Source organism: Cryptomeria japonica, chromosome 5 (genome assembly GCF_030272615.1).
Source record: "Cryptomeria japonica chromosome 5, Sugi_1.0, whole genome shotgun sequence".
Taxonomy (NCBI): Eukaryota; Viridiplantae; Streptophyta; class Pinopsida; order Cupressales; family Cupressaceae; genus Cryptomeria; species Cryptomeria japonica.
Genome location: NC_081409.1, coordinates 422,023,059 through 422,040,362, shown reverse-complemented (window position 1 = coordinate 422,040,362; position 17,304 = coordinate 422,023,059). Strand labels below are relative to the sequence as shown.

General features: G+C 37.7%; 1 protein-coding gene across 1 annotated transcript; it reads left to right on the top strand.

Annotated features, from left to right (window-relative positions):
- Positions 1–11,717: 11,717 nt before the first annotated feature.
- On the top strand, positions 11,718–16,766 carry LOC131028164 (probable glutamate carboxypeptidase LAMP1). The gene is made up of 12 exons (XM_057958392.2): positions 11,718–13,683; positions 14,015–14,082; positions 14,172–14,253; positions 14,339–14,431; positions 14,602–14,754; positions 14,874–14,948; positions 15,035–15,122; positions 15,289–15,372; positions 15,518–15,606; positions 15,702–15,830; positions 15,925–16,065; positions 16,320–16,766. Exons 1-12 carry the CDS (start codon positions 12,562–12,564, stop codon positions 16,500–16,502), a joined length of 2,307 nt encoding a protein of 768 aa, XP_057814375.1. The 5' UTR covers positions 11,718–12,561; the 3' UTR covers positions 16,503–16,766.
- Positions 16,767–17,304: the final 538 nt, after the last annotated feature.

Here is a 17,304-nt window from a genome sequence, read left to right as displayed (position 1 = left end):
TCCTTTTATTTCCTAAGGTTATGTCTACCTACATCATCCTAGGCGAGTCCCCTTTAATTTTTTATTTAGCGGGCACATTAATTTTTCTAAGTCTAAACCTTATGCTATTTTTGTCAGCATCTACTGCTAAAAATTGAGCTACTAAAGGTTCATCAATCTGCACGTGCCTAATTCCGATGGTGATGTTTTAATCTATGCAAAAAGGTGCCTGATGGTTAAGCGGCTAAGGTTGGCAGTCACCGTGGCCTGAGGATAAAGCTCGGGCATATCAGATAGCTCTCACGACACCATGGTTAAAGATGCGAGGAGGTTAATCATCGCAGTATCACAAGATGATGCCATGTGTCCAAGGTGAGCTGATGGTGGGGCCATTGGTTGCGATGAAGTGGATGGTGAGATGGAGGTGCTACGTCATACCTTTGATGGGTCCACTTGCCAAATATGATGGTCAATGTCAGATTGACCAATGTAGATCGTGTAATGCACCAACTTAGAGAAGATCAATGGTCCTTTTTCAAACTTGATTCAAATGCAAATTGGAGGCATTTCTTCAGTCGCGCAAGTAGTAATGGTGGATGGGACGATGACCCTTCATTCCAGAATGATAATAAAAACGTTTTTAGAGCCATTTGTGACTCACAAAGAAATTCAGAGATGATCAGAAGGTGATTCTTGAGCTGGAGAAGACTAGAATGAGTTCTTGTAGTACGAAATTAGGGTTCGTCTGGTGCATGCAAAGTTGTAAGTTGCTCAATCTTTCTTTCATGGTTTTAGAGCGGTTGAAGTGTGAATTATGTGAAAATTGTAGGGAAAAGATTGTAAATTCCTCTAGGGTTTAGAATTTGGCATAAAGAATTAAGAATTCACACATTTCTATGTTGTATTTGATATTCTCGTGTTGAGCCCTAGTTTTATTTTTCCCTTAGTGTGTAATTTATAAGAAACCCTAGTCTAGTAAGATGGCTCCTTTGTGAAACCACTCAGGACAAACAGAGTATCTGAAGAGAAAACTTTTTGATGATTTTATCGATCAATTACAACCCTCAATCAATGATAGATATCAAGGGCAGAGACTTGTTTAGGGAAAAACCCTAGGAGAAGGGTTAACTAATAAAGCATACCACATTGTAGATGCTAGGGTACCGATGACTGGGGTAGAAAATGTTCAAATTGTGGTATGGACAAAGAAATTTGCAATCCCCATTTTTAATTTCTTGGAAATATGACGAGCAATTTGTTAGTGCCAAATGTATTCATAGATGTCGATCTTCTCAAAGCTGTTGCAGACAGGTATGACCCTATTTCGAGGGCTATAAGGGGAAATGAGGGAGAGATTTTGTTGACAATCAGGAGGGGGGAATTCTAAGAGATTTTTTATTTATATGAACCTTCTACTACTTGGTACAGATAGATTTGGATGAGTTGAAAGCAAAATATTATAGGATGAATGGTTGCATCAGAACTAGCCTCCTTCTGGCTCATTTGGAAAAAGAAGGAGAGACAACTTACCATATTGACCCTAGTTAACAGGAGCCTTTTCCCATTGGTGCTTTTTCCACCTATTTTCAGGCCACCTTCTTCTCTTTGTGTCGGATCTTGGGATTCAATCCTATTATAGTCATGTCACCTGATTTTATGTATATGGCTATACAAATTCAACATCCAAATTTTACAATGATCTTTGACTTTGCCCCATACCTTGAAGAGAATATTCATGAGGGGTTGCAAGATGTCAAGAGTGGTGTATTTAGCACTCATTTCTACTGGTATTCCTTGCTAATGCACATGTTCCTATATGGAAATGTAGATTACTTTGAGGGCACCATGAATCTCAGAAGAACAATTGACAACAATGAGGTGCCAATGTAGCTTTGGAGCATGGATATGTCTTAAGACAGGCATGCGGCCAGTTTTGTGAGGTTTGAGAATAATTTTGCTTCTAGATTGAGGCAAAGGTTAACAATGAATCCACTAAGGATTCCCACACAACCGCATGATTTTATAAGAACTAAAGAGAGGCTGGCACTTTTGATAATTGACCATAATTGTGGGGACATTATCCCTTATCCTATCTAAGGGAGAGTCCTAGTGAGAGTCTGGATGTCCAATAGACCCCTGCAAAAGTAGAATTTGTTTAAATATTAAATATAGATCTCTAGACACATATATACATATGTGCATATTTTTAAAAATAATCAAATCCAACTAGTTAAATTTAAATTAAAATATAAATTGTAATGTGCACATACATACATGTACATATATACAAAAAACCATAACTAACCTGTCCACTAACAACCTGTGTAGCATCGAAAGAATCTCTCCTATGCACATGCTCAGAGCTCAAGCTAGGAGTGACATGAGCTAACTGTTACACACACACACACACACACCTGTGTGTGTGTGTGTGTGTGTGTGTGTGTATTTAAGGATTAGTCTAGGATTAAATTAAATGATACAAATCAACTTCTATTATTTATTAAATAATCTATATATAGATTTATCACGTACATTACAACATATACATCTTGTAAAAATTTAAATGCACATGTACATACCTGTGTATCAAGAGTAGGTTGTATAGTCTGATCTTGTCGTGTGATCATATCAACCACATCACTCGTGCCTGCATATCTCTCTCTAGATGTACGTATGACTGAGGAGTGTAAGGGGCTAACTAGATGACTAGGCATCGTGGATGAAGTGTCTGATTGTAGTAGCATATCCATAAAACCAGTATGGCTCAAACCTCGCAGCTTCTCCTCAAATGAATCCAAGACCTCATATATGATATGGACCTAATCAGCTCGTATCTCCTCCTCTGCAGCAACAGAGTGATATGTAGGTGGGTCAGTGCTTGAAGCATGTATAGAGAGATGAGAATGTTGTGATTGTCTCGGGGTATGTGTCGATGCAGCTGTAGTCTGCCCATCTCTGAGAATCTCCTCTCTAACAATAGCCAATGGTATCCCAAGTTGAGATAAATAAAATGGTAAGAATGTAGCAGGTCCTCGGTTAAATACTACGACATCTGTACATGTCTACCACCTCCTTCTATAGCCGCTACCTCATCTCGGGAGGGGATGCCAATAGTAATATACTGATCATCTGAATCTAAAGCCACCCCATGACTAGAAGATGCATGATCTATGGATGATCTTGAACGTGGTTGGCTCATCATATATCTACCTAGCCTGTCAGATGATATGGTGGATGTTGCTGATGTAATCTGTCTAATCTTATCAATTGCTTCTCTCTAAGAATAAATCACAACATGATCCGCTATGGGGGCGAGGGCTGGGACTACTAACAGAAATATCTCACCAACAAGGTCCTTGTGTCTAGGTGGAGCTCTATCACGCCTACGATATGCATCTCTATTAGCAATCCTACCCCTCCCCTATCCATAATATGTTGGAATATCAAGGTAGTTTGGTTTCATCTAACAATGAACCTCAATAAATACCTGTTGTGCAAAGTATAATGGTATCTAGTCGTTATTAGGATAACGACCATGGGTAGCTAAGAAGCATGGGTAAATCAACGATGCAACCTGAGGATCTATACATCTCGTGACCTAATATCCTCTTACCTTACTCTTCTCCTGATATAGTAGAAAACATCTCTCCTTGATGGTCTCCTTCAAGACCATCCTCACCACATCAACAAAAGAATCAGGACCCCTCACCTCACTCCTCAACTGTCTATAAATATCATCTATAACCTCAGGTGAGAATGAGGTGTGAGAAACTAAGCAGTCCCTCAATGTGTGCAAACTATCAAAAATGGATTTTTGTGTACTCTTGTACATGCCATCAGTACGGGGGTTATCTAATATGACCCTCAACTTATGTAGCTCACGATCATTATACTGGAAAATGGTACCAATATTTGGCAACGGGGGATCCTGGTGTGGAGGATCTATATCATCAATGCGTGGCTCCTGATCATGAGCCTGTGCGGGTGGATCCTGATCAGGAGCCTGTGTAGGTGGATCCTAGAATGCCATCTATTTAGGTAGGTCATAAAGTTAAAATAAATACGTAAGCACACACACATGAAGTGAATTCAATTTAAAACATTAAAAATTAAAATCACTTAATTTCTAGAGAGAGAGAGAGAGATCATTAATCTTGAGCTCATAAAAAATTAAAATGTACACATGTGAAGTTCTCGCATAATTAATATATATATATATATATATATATATACATTTTAAATTATTAAAACATTAATGAGAGAGAGAGGGAGATCATTTTCATGAGAGAGAGAGAGAGAGAGAGATAACATTAATTTCAGAGAGAGAGAGATAACATTAATTTAGAGAGAGAGATCATTAAAGATATATATACATCATGTACTAAATTAAAACATATATAAATTTATCTATATAGATTGCATACATACAATTTAAATTTTTAAAACATTAATTTGAGAGAGAGAGGGAGATCATTTATATCATGACATCTAGAGAGAGATATAACATTTATTTCAGAGAGAGAGAGAGAGATCATTAAAGATATATACATACAACTTTACTAAATTAGAACATATATAAATTTGTCATTTAAATCAAATACATGAAAAATTCAAGAACATAATATATAATTCTTATAAGTCAATAACAAAAAAAATTAAGATTTTTGTAATGTATAAATATTTTTGTGTATATCAAAATTAATTTTTTTGTTCACTAAAACATGGGCATTGATACAAAATGGATTGTAACTTCTCTAAATTTTTTGACATTGTTTGTTATTGAACTCCATATCTAAAAAAAGTAGAGGTCATTGTATTTTTGTAATGGGCATATGATTATAAAATTATTAAATTTGTAATATATTAAAAAACATTCTAGATGTAAATTATACTTTTTAGAAAGCTAGCACAACCCTAGTTGCATACTTGTACTTGATTATCTATGATTTTGTTTGGTTCTAAGGGGTCACACATGTGTTAGAACACATGCATGACCCCTTAGGAGCACACATTCTTGATCCCTTAGGACACTAATGTATGTGATATTAAGGGACCAATATGTAGTACACAATAGGATTTAATAAGGGGTCATATGTGGTCCTAAGGGGTCATGCATGTGTTAGAACACATGTGTGACCACTTAGGACCACATATGACCCCTTAGGACACTATGTGATCCTAAGGGGAATGTCGTATGTACACTAGGATGTTATAAAGGGTCATATGTGGTTCTAAGGGGTCACACATGTGTTAGAACACATGCATGACCCCTTAGGACCACATATTCAACCCCTTAGGACACTATACATGTGATCTTAAGGGATCGTATGTCGTAGACACAAGGATGTTATAAGGGGTCATATGTGGTCCTAAGGGGTCACACATGTACAATGTTAGAACACACATGCATGACCACATATGACCCCTTTTAGGACACTATGTGATCGTAATGGGTACATGTTGTATACAATAGGATGTTATAAGGGGTCATATGTGCTCCTAACGGGTCACACATGTGTTAACGCATGCGTGACCCCTTAGGACCACATATGACCCCTTAGGACACTATGTGATGAACTAAGTGGTATGTTGTTCACACTAGGATTTTATAAGGGGTCATATGTGGTTCTACGGGGTCACGCATGTGTTAGAACACATGTGTGACCCCTTAGGACCACATATGACCCCTTAGGACACTATGTGATGGGCTAAGGGGTATGTCGTTCACACTAGGATTTTATAAGGGGTCATATGCGGTTCTAAGGGATCACACATGTGTTAGAACACATGTGTGACCCCTTAGAACCATATATGACCCCTTAGGACACTATGTGATGGACTAAGGGGTATGTCATTCACACTAGGATTTAATAAGGGGTCATATGCAGTTCTAAGGGGTCATGCATGTGTTAGAAAACATGCATGACCCCTTAGGAGCACACATTCTTGACCCCTTAGGACACTAATGTATGTGATCTTAAGGGATCGATATGTCATACACACTAGGATTTAATAAGGGGTCATATGTGGTCCTAAGGGGTCATGCATGTGTTAGAACACACATGTGACCTCTTAGGACCACATATGACCCCTTAGGACACTATGTGATCCTAAGGGGAATGTTGTATGTACACTAGGATGTTATAAGGGGTCATATGTAGTCCTAAGTGGTCATGCATGTGTTAGAACACACGTGTGACCTCTTAGGACCACATATGACCCCTTAAGACACTATGTGATCCTAAGCGGAATGTCGTATGTACACTAGGATGTTATAAGGGGTCATATGTGGTCCTAAGGAGCCACACATGTGTTAGAACACATGTGTGACCCCTTAGGACACTGCACATGTGATCTTAAGGGATCGTATATCGTAGACACTAGGATGTTATAAGGGGTCATATGTGGTCCTAAGGGGTCACACATGTACAATGTTAGAACACACATGCATGACCCCTTATGACCACATATGAACCCTTCTAGGATGCTATGTGATCCTAAGGGGTACATGTTGTATACAATAGGATATTATAAGGGGTCATATGTGCTCCTAACAGGTCACACATGTGTTAATGCATGTGTGACCCCTTAGGACCACATATGACCCCTTAGGACACTATGTGATGGACTAAGGGGTATGTCATTCACAATAGGATTTCATAAGGGGTCATATGCGGTTCTAAGGGGTCACCCATGTGTTAGAACACATGCGTGACCCCTTAGGACCACATATGACCCCTTAGGACACTATGTAATCCTAAGGGGTATGTTGTACACACTAGGATGTTATAAAGGGTCATATGTGGTCCTAAGGGGTCACACATTTGTTAACACATGTGTGACCCCTTAGAACCACATATGACCCCTTAGGACACTATGCAACGGACTAAGGGGTATGTCGTACACACTAGGATTTTATAAGGGGTCACATGCAGTCCTAAGGAGTCACACATGTGTTAGAACACATGCGTGACCCCTTAGGACCACACATGACCCCTTAGGGTCCACTATGTGATCCTCTATGGTCCTAAGGGGACGTATAGTGTCATCAAGGGCACATGTGGTCTTAAGGGGTACTAAGGGGTCATGTTGTGTGTGTAATAGGATGTGAAAAGAGGTCACATTGTAGAGGATTTATTTTGTTTAATTTGTTTAAATTTGTTATCTAAGTTTTATAATGTTTTTAAAATAAATTTATTAAGTTTTCTAACGTTTTAATTTATTATATGTAGATTTGTAACATTTTTCTATTTTTTATTTTTGCTAATGTTTTTCTAAGTTCTAATTTACCACCTTAGTTTTCCAAGTTTTACATAACATTTTTTTTAAAAGTTGAAAAAAAAATACATATATAGTTATTTAATTTTAAAAACAAATTGACATTAAATTTTCAAACATTTTTCTAAAATGCTGAAAAAGAATAAATATACAATTATTTAATTAAAAAAATAAATTAACAAACAAATTATTTATTAATTTGTAAATAAATTTAATTAAAAAAAAATTATTAAACAAAAAAAAGGTAATTTTTATGCACCTAAAATAATGTAGGTCGAAAGCTAAAAGGTGAGACATGCTGACTGCTACAGACAAGGCACGGTGACGTGGTGTTGACGTCGGGTTCTCTCTAACCCCCTCTGGACACAGAAAAATACAAATTTGAAAATGGTAGTTTAACTGTCGTTTTTCGTTTTTACACAAGTTTAAAAAAAACAATTTAAAAGTGCGTTCGATCGAACGAGGGGTTCGATCAAACCCTTTAAAAATAAATATTTCAAAGGGTTCGATCGAACCCACAAACCCACCTGGGGTTCAATCGAACCTGTGTCCGATGGTGGGTTCGATTGAACCTTGGAGGGGGGCTCGCTCGAACACCCCCCAAAAAAAATTCTCCACCTCCGCCAATTTTCTTCATTGGCAAAAGTGGGAATCGTTAATGTGTGATAGCCCCCAACACTTCCCCTCAACAGGGGAATGGTCCCCCTTAATAGGACTGCTTGAAGATAGAAGAAAAATGGCTTCTTGCAAAACACCTAGGAACCTCTTGCAAAGGATAGAAAGAGAGGCATGTTCAAACACTGCAAGAAGAAACGCACAAAGAAAACAAAACAAAGACATGCAGACATCCAAAACAGAGGTCCCCTGCAGCTTCATAATCCAACCAACAACTTTATTATCAAAAAATCTGCATCCACCTGAGCCCCAGCAACCCATCCAAGCCAAGACTAGCACAAGGCCACATACCCAGGTCCACATGAGGGAATAAAAACCTCGACATAACCTCCAGCATCTTTCGCATCTCTCCAACTCCCTGTCACCAACGTGATCATAAAGTGGGAAAGAGAAAGGCAACAACCAAAAATAAAAAAGCCTCTCTCCCCTCCACACCAAACCTTGGCCGCACCCACACCAATAGCATTGCAAAATAAAGCAACAACCACATGAGCAAGGGATGTGAGTAGGGGACAACGAGCCTCAACATCCACATTGTCTGTATCATCGTCGACCTCCCCATCGTCTGCATCAACACAAGCCAAAACCCTAGTTTGGCTTCTCCCACTTGCTCTCACGTTCCTACTTAGGTTCCTGCCCATCGTTTTGCTATTTGACATGTTACGTGACCATAATGTTACAAGGGGACAAAAAAATGGTGTGGCCACTTTTTGGTGGTCCCCCATATTTTTACACATACCCTTAGGTTTAAGTATGTTAATATGCATCCCAGTTTTAGGATAAGAAAAATGAGTCACCACCATAGCTAAATTGCTAATATGTGATTATTTCACTTGATTTTATGATAAGACAATAGAATATTCAATCATCTTGGCTTTCCACCATTGTTAAAATAAATCATATTGGCTTATGAAGGTATGGACATGGTTGTCAATTCCTTCTAAGGTGGAAGTCATTGAGGACAATCAAGGTTGGCAATAATAAGTTCCTATAATATTCTTTATTTTATTAATAGTACTTTCAATTATTTGTGGAAGGTTTGGTGGAGCAAATTTGGATTGGGAGTTTTCTCGTCCATATTATCTATTTCAAATTTTAAAATTATCTATTTAAAAGTTAGAAAAAATATTTTTTATTAAAATATATACAATTTAAATTAAATAGTTAGAACACAAGATAAAAAAATAAACTCTAAACCATATTCAAGTTAATTGAATACCTTAAACTATATGAAAAATGCAACAAACACATAACATAGTAAATCAAACCGAAAAACTCGAAATCTATGTTGTAACAACAACATGAAATACATTCAATAAAATTAAAAAAAAAACCCAAATTAATTTAAATATTTTTTTATGTAATATTGGATATAATTCAATTAAGAGAAAATAAGAAAAATACTTATGTGAAGTGTTGATCACTTACTAAGGCTAGGGAACATGGAGGATTGCACGAAATGGATATCATTAAATATCTAATATTCATTTTTGCTATTGAACTAAGTATAAGATTTGAACTAAGGATAAGATATTAGTCATGAGTAATTAGTCATAGGTTTCAAACACATGTACAACTGATATCCATTTAATTTTGTTAAAAAAAATGTCCATTTAGAATGGATATTAATTTTGATTTGGTACTACCAAAGCTAAATTGAACTTCTATCTAAGCCAAATAAGGAAAAAATCTATTTTTTGATTTGGTTAAGTATAGATTATTTTTCCCATTCCTGCTATTTGGCCCATTAGGCCTTGCACTCTCCTATGAATGATTTAACATCCATTCATAAGTCAAAATTAAAGGGCATTCGAATAATAATCATTATAATGTTTCTCATCCACATACTTTTTATTTGGGTTATTTTTAGTATATTATACTAATGTGCCAAATAATCAAAGAAGATTGGTTTAAAACCATTGTGCAAAAGTTAAGAGTAACATTCCACTCCTATTATTTACTCATTAAAGAAAACCACGCCCAAGCCATATAACAAGTTGAGCAACAAAATGATGGATATTTGGTCATAAAGAGTGCATTTAGAAGCAATATTTGAAATACAAGCTATCCATATTGATATCTTCCTCCAAAAACTTACTAACATACAATTAGAGAATTATTCCATAAACAACCCTACTATCTATAACAATTTTTTGACAAAACATCCTCATCCACAATGGATATTTCCTTCCTTATGAGGAGAGTAACTTGTCTAATCCCCCATGATTACACATAATATTGATTCATAAACTTAGTAGTCAATTCCACTCTATCAATCAATCATGAGTGTGCCTACTAATGATGACTCGCATAGTAGTGGTGATCCAAATTTGGATAACATTATCTTTCGTATGGATGTTAAAACAATAATGTGTTATATTTTATGATTTGGTAAACTTGAGTTTTTGGCTTCGTCCAAGCTAAAAAGGACCACTACAAAATCTTTTTCCAACTATTAAATAAGACCACTATTGGGAGGCATTCTTCCACAAGACATTACCACCATGTTCGAACTTGTGAATACAACATAGCAAAAGCACACAACATGTGTGTTCAATGACCCAATGAAGACACATAATTGTGAACTTAACAACTTAAAAGTAGCTTAAACCTTAACAAGTTCCACCACAACAACAGTGTGATTTTATGATTTGACCACTACACTATCCTTATTTTTATGATTACACTTAATATTGATTCATGAACTTACTAGTCAATTCCACTTTATCAATCATGAGTGTGCCTACTATTGATGACTCACATGGTAGTGGTGAGTCAAATTTGGATAACTTAATCTTTAGTATGGATGTTAAAAACTTAAATGCATTATATTTTTTGATTTGCTAAACTTGAGTTTTTGGCCACGTCCAAGCCCAAAGTGACCACTTACAAGATCTCTTTCAAATAGTTTTCTTGCTAAGACCACTGTTGGGGGCAATTATTCCCCAAGACATTATCACCATGTTTAAATTTGTGAACACAACATAAAGAAAGCACACAACGTGTGAGCTCAATGACCCAATGAAGAGAAATAATTGTGAACTTAACGACTTAAAAAAAGTTTAAACCTTAACAACCACCACAACAACACTATGATTGTATGACCACTATAATGTCCTTATTTTTATGATTTATATCAATTTATGTTCAAACTTGTGAGCACAATGACATAGCAAAGGCACAAAATGTGTGAGCAAAATAACCTAATGAATTTACACATAATTGTGACTTAAACAATTTGAAAGAAATTTAAACCTTAAATCACCACAACAATATTATGATGTTACCTTTATTTTTCTGTTTTATAATTTTGTATATTCAAACTTACGAAATGTGTGAAAAAAATGTTCAAGGAAGACACATGTTGTAAACTTTAGACCTTAAGAAAATTTAAACCTTAATAACCCCACAACAATAACCCCACAACAATATTATGATGTTATAATTTGACTATGAATGTTTTTGACCTCACATATATCATTTTAAAGCATCTCATTATTGTGATTTATAACTTTTTAAAAGTATTACCTATTACTTTTTAAAAAAACAAAGCTAAAACGTGTAAACGGGCGTCAATGTTCATGGGGAAGAGGAGAAACTGCAGTGTAATAGGAAAGAGAAATAATTGTGCGGTATGGGTAGAGGAAAGGAGATTGGGAAAGATCTTTTCCATTCCGCCTCGGCGTACAAAAAGAATATCTTGGATACTTTGCACTTTGCCTTTCTTTTTATAGATTCTCGCCCACTTAATTGCCACAAACATTGAAGTAGTCCCGCATTAATATGATTTGCAAATGGGACAAAGGACGAGACGTCGCTTATGCCGCCGCCGCATTAATGGCAGAATTACAGCTCAGAGGGAGTGCTCGCCAGAATGATGAATGATAGAATGATGAATGATACATGCCTACATGCTGTGAAACGGACGAGAATGACGTGGTGAAATGGGCCGTTACCTTTTTTTTCACCCACTCGCATTGCAGTTATGGAGGACTAATTGCACTCACCTGCATGCCGCCACGCCTACAGTTCAGGACAGTTATCCCTTTCCGATAGCCACAGATTTCTGTTCTCTTCTCTTTTTCCTTTTTTTAATGCGCCTCCACTTCCATATTCCAAAATCTTTCACTTAATGGTTTTTTATGTCCTGGGATGATCTGATTCTGTTTCTTTGCGACCGCTTGGGCCTCTGCCGCCTCAAGAATTAAACAGAACGTCCCCCACGGAATTTGTTCTTGTTCGCTCTCTGCTGTCACTGTAGCATTTTCTGCAGCGTGGGCTCCGTACCATTCTTCGTTTTTATGCCATATAAGTACTTATACCTCTCCTCCTGAATCCCTGCTCCAGCCATCTTTCACTTCTTGTCCGCCATGTCTTGGGGTTTATATTTCAGTAGAATTAATGTATATGGGTAGTAACTGGGTGGCCTATTGAGTGTACAAAAGCTTTTGGGTGAGATCCTGTAGATGCAATGGCAGCCTGCATTTTGAGCTAGCTTGATGTCCTGTAGGTTTATTCATAGTGAAACCGCCGGTTTTCTATCTCCAGCAGCTCTGTTTTCTCTTCCCCTGCTGTTTTAGTGGTTTTGATTTGGGCTTGTGAACTGAGGAACTGAAGTGCTAGGCATCCATGGAGCAACTTCAGTACTTGTATCATGGTGGTCCTCTGATGAGTTCGGGTGATGACTCCTTGGAAAGGGTGCGCATGATTCATCTGAATGTTGATGAGTCGGCAGAGCTCCAAACTTCATTGCTGCAACTGAGATTCAAGAAAGGAGCTCTAATCAAGGCATTCTTAAATAGTGCCTTCCTCCTAGTTGCAGTTGTTCTCATCGGCCTCTTTGTAAGCTCCATGAATTTAACGTCCTGGCGAGGGCACGACATCCGAGGACGAAGAGAGGAGTTCCATCACCATTTTCTCAAGATGGGAAGCAATGCAAGCATTGCAATGCACTTGCAGAAGCTTACTGCGGAGCCTCATGTCGCTGGCACTCCAGAGAACTTCGCAACTGCAGAATATGTTTTGTCTAGTTTCAGGAAGTACGGTTTAACTTCCTACTATAGAGATTACAATGTACTGCTTAGTTATCCTGTGAGTAGGTCTCTGGTTCTAAGCTTACCGGGCGAACAGAGCAGGCATCTGAAACTCAGAGAAAGGGAAGAAAAGGGTGATCCTTTCAGTAGAAGCTCCAAGACAATTCCTGGATTCCATGCCTATTCTCCTAGTGGGCAGGCTGCTGCACTTGTGGTTTACGTTAACTATGGGCGCGTGGAGGATTTTGCAAAGCTGAAAGAGCTGGGCATCAATGTTAGCGGTTGCATTGCAATTGCTCGACAAGGAATGATTTTCAGAGGTGATATAGTGAAGAATGCAGCGGGTGCAGGAGCGGTGGCAGTGGTCATGTATTCTGATCCACAGGAGTATGCAGGAGGCAAGAAGAGCGGAGGAGTAAGCTATCCCAACTCCAAATGGCTGCCAAGCAGTGGAATCCAAAGAGGCACAGTCCTGGAGGGCTCTGGAGATCCCTTGTCTCCTGGCTGGCCAAGCACCGCTAATTCAGAGAGGCTGTCTGCCAATGAAATAGAGGCCCTGCTACCACCAATTCCCTCCCTGCCAATCTCTGCAGAAGACGCCTTCCTGGTGATGGGCTCTTTAGCTGGCCCACTCGCTCCTCCTCATTGGCAAGGTGCTTTGGATTTGCCTCTTTATCGCCTTGGACCAGGCCCTGCCATTCTCAACCTTACTTACGTGGTAAGCACACCCTTACTCCTTCCTTTCTTCCTTCATGTGCCAACCATACAAATTGCACGTCCCTCTAGCGTACACACACTTTTCACAAACGGTACACACCTTTCTTCTTAACTTATGGATGGTTTTAATCATTGAAAATTCAAATGCCCTTGTCTTGCTGAATCCAAAGCCGGACTTTCATGTAGTCTGTGCCGTGTTGTTGCACTGTGATGTTCGGTTGGAGATCACTTCATTCATTGGTTTGGAGGCTACTTTTTGTTTCCTCACTCATTTCTGGTTAAATACCATTTTAGATTATAACTTTTGATGATATTGGGTATCATGGTTGCAGGCAAACCAGACTGTCGCGCCGATTAGGAACGTGTTTGCAGAGATTAAAGGAGTGGATGAACCTGACCGGTAAAGAGTCTGCCTACTTTTACCTCCATGGGTAAACATCCCCATCTATTTGATTGTGGCTTGAAATTTTATGTTGTTTGCTTTTTCAGGTATGTTTTGCTTGGAAATCATCGTGATGCATGGACTTTTGGGGCGGTTGATCCCAACAGTGGAACAGCTGCACTTCTGGATGTATGATCGACAGCCTATTTAAACTGTTATTTCTTTCTTTTATGTCCTTAGAGATATATCTGATCTATTTCCTTCGTCTATACAGATTGCTCAAAGATTTGGCAAGCTGCTTAAACAAGGCTGGCGGCCCAGGAGGACTATCATCTTATGTAGCTGGGATGCCGAGGAGTATGGATCTGTAAGCACCAGTTGACAGAACTAACATAGATTTTATATAGATAGTCCTTTCTTCTCATAGTTCCAATAGAATACTGTATAGTCTGAGATAAAATTAGAGCCTTCACTAAAACATAGGACGTGAAGCTTCGACGTATCAGTGTTTTGTCTGATGTGCTTATCATTGTACAGATTGGATCGACAGAGTGGGTGGAGCAAAATTTCGATTTATTACACTCGAGAGCCGTTGCATACATCAATGTGGATTGTGCAGTAGCTGGGCCTGGGTTTTTTGCCTTTGCTACACCCCAGCTAGATAACCTTGTGGAAGATGCTACACGAAAGGTATATTTTGCCTTGACAAACCCAAATATTGTGTTCTGAAACCTTCTGTAAGAGGTAAAAGAGTGTTGCAACAATTTAATATATTGTGTTTTCCATAACTGAGTGTCCTTTTTCTCTAGGTGCCTGATCCCGAAGATGCATCAAGGACTGTCTATCAAGCATGGGGTCTATCGGGTTTGCAATCCGAGACAAGGGTAAGCTGTATGAACTTCCTATACTTGTCACTAAAATTTTCAATCTGGTAGTTCTGCTAATTCTATTTTACTGTGTTGAATGCCAGATTGGTAGATTAGGAGGAGGCGGCTCAGACTTTGTGTCTTTCCTTCATCACGTTGGCGTGCCTGCAGTAGATATCTACTTCGGAAAAGGTTGTTTGCATTTATGGCATGTATATCCTAAATAAGTAAACTTGTAAACCCACTTGATTAATGTTTCCATCAGTGTAAGATCTCAAAAGATAAAATCTTGATCACTGAAAGCAGCCTTGCAGTGGGGCTTTACAGCAAATATTGACGTGAATTAAATTCTGAGCAGACTACCCGGTCTATCATTCTCTGTACGATAACTACATGTGGATGCAAATTTTTGGAGACCCTTTGTTTCAGAGACACGTTGCAGGTGATATTACCAACTTTATCTTGGTGTGAACTTGATAAGATACAATTCTTTTCTCTTACTTTTTTCTTTCGGTGGAGAAACCATAATTGGATAGATATGTTATGGAATAAATTCCTGAATTTGTGATTGGGTGTCTTATATTCAGTGGCAGCAATCTGGGGATTAGTTTCCCTCAAGCTTGTAGACGAGGAGATCCTTCCCTTCAACTACGAAAAATATGCCGATGAACTAGAGGTAATGCGCATGCGTTAATGGGTACAGTTGCATCTTGTTTGTTTTTACTTCTCAGATAATGACTTTTCTAACTATTTGGTGGGCAATGGATACAGTCATACACAGTGGGTTTGGAATCAGGGCTAAAGGCCATCGGCAGCCCTTCAGATGTGACAGTATCTCCACTGTATCAGTCCATTTCACAACTGAGGATGGCCATTGCAGGAAGTAAGAAGGAGCAGAAGGTGGCAGCCAAAACCTTTCTAGACAATTTCTTTACCCATGCCAAGAAACATTTATTATCCACAACTAACACATAATAATACTTTACTCATGCAGGAACTGGAAGATCTTACACCTCAGCTGAATTATCAGTATGTGGTGTCTCGGAGGAGAGAGTTCAATGACCGCCTGTTAATGGCAGAGCGTGCGTTTACCCAGTCAGATGGACTTCCTGGAAGACCTTGGTACAAGCATTTGGTATGTTAAGAGATAGACAGATTTCCACAATTCATGATGATATCACTTGTTGTCTTTGAATTCAATTGTTAGCATATTCTTGAGCTTTCTAACATTTTGATGGTAGATTAGAGAGTGTGATTCAGAACATTGATGATAAATCAGAATGTAATTTGAATCATTGATGATGGATGAAATCCAAAAACAACAAATTTGAAACTTTGATTGTAGAACTCAAGCTCATTCTGTGCACTAATGTCTTATGATGTTTGCAGATCTACGGTCCCACTAGCCATGATGATTATGGGTCTAGTTCATTTCCTGGAGTGTCTGATTCACTACAGAAGGCTGTTAGTTTTAACACCTCTGAGAACTGGTCAACTGTTCAACGCCAGATATGGAGAGTGTCTAGGGCAATTGAAAGGGTGGCTATAGTCTTGAAGGGTCAACTAACTTAGTTTTTATATAATCAGAAATTGTAGGTGGTGACAAAAAGAAATGAACATATTTTCCAGCACATCACTTGATGCAAATCCAATTTTATCTGGAAAGCTGCTGAATCCGGATTTTGCATGTGCGGAAAATGTCGACGTTAAGCTTAATGCTTATGCTATTCGACGTAAAACGTAGAGGTGGCTACCTGGATCAGCAAGATTGTAATAGATATGATCTTGTACAATTTCCCTCCTTTTTCAAATGAAAACTAAATTATCATTTCATGATATCTCGCATTTAAATTGGTATTTTCAAGTGGAACCAAATATTTTATTCGATTGACAATACATATCCTTCTTTTGCAATGGTAATATATTCTCAGAGGGCCCCATCCCTATCTATCTTTGTTACAAGTATTTATATTTTTATTACAGTATTTTTATTTTTTTTTTAGTTTTTTGGGTTTTTGATTGATACATAAATATAATTTTTTACATGTGTACCATATTTATATCCTTTTATTATGTGTTTCATGAGGCATGTAGTTATCTTAAGGTATTTAAAGAATAAATTTGTATTTATGCAAGTTGAATTGATAAAAGCGAGAATAATCAAAATATATTTTAATTAATTTTTTTGCATGCAAGGTGAATTGGTAAAAGAAAAAGAATTATCAAAGCACATTTAAATTTTAAAAGATAATAAAAGAATTAATTCTTTATTGTGAATTTATTTTTTATCTGCAAAATGAATAATAAAAGAATTAATTCTACAAAAATCATCATATAAATAATTTGTATGTTTTCATTGAGCAATCAAGTCATT

Coding starts and splice junctions, on each gene's coding strand:
- LOC131028164 (XM_057958392.2), top strand. CDS start 12,562: ATGGAGCAACTTCAGTACTTGTATCATGGTGGTCCTCTGATGAGTTCG. Junction 14,432..14,601: donor ATGCCGAGGAGTATGGATCT/GTAAGCACCAGT, acceptor ATCATTGTACAG/ATTGGATCGACAGAGTGGGT. Junction 14,755..14,873: donor TGGAAGATGCTACACGAAAG/GTATATTTTGCC, acceptor CTTTTTCTCTAG/GTGCCTGATCCCGAAGATGC.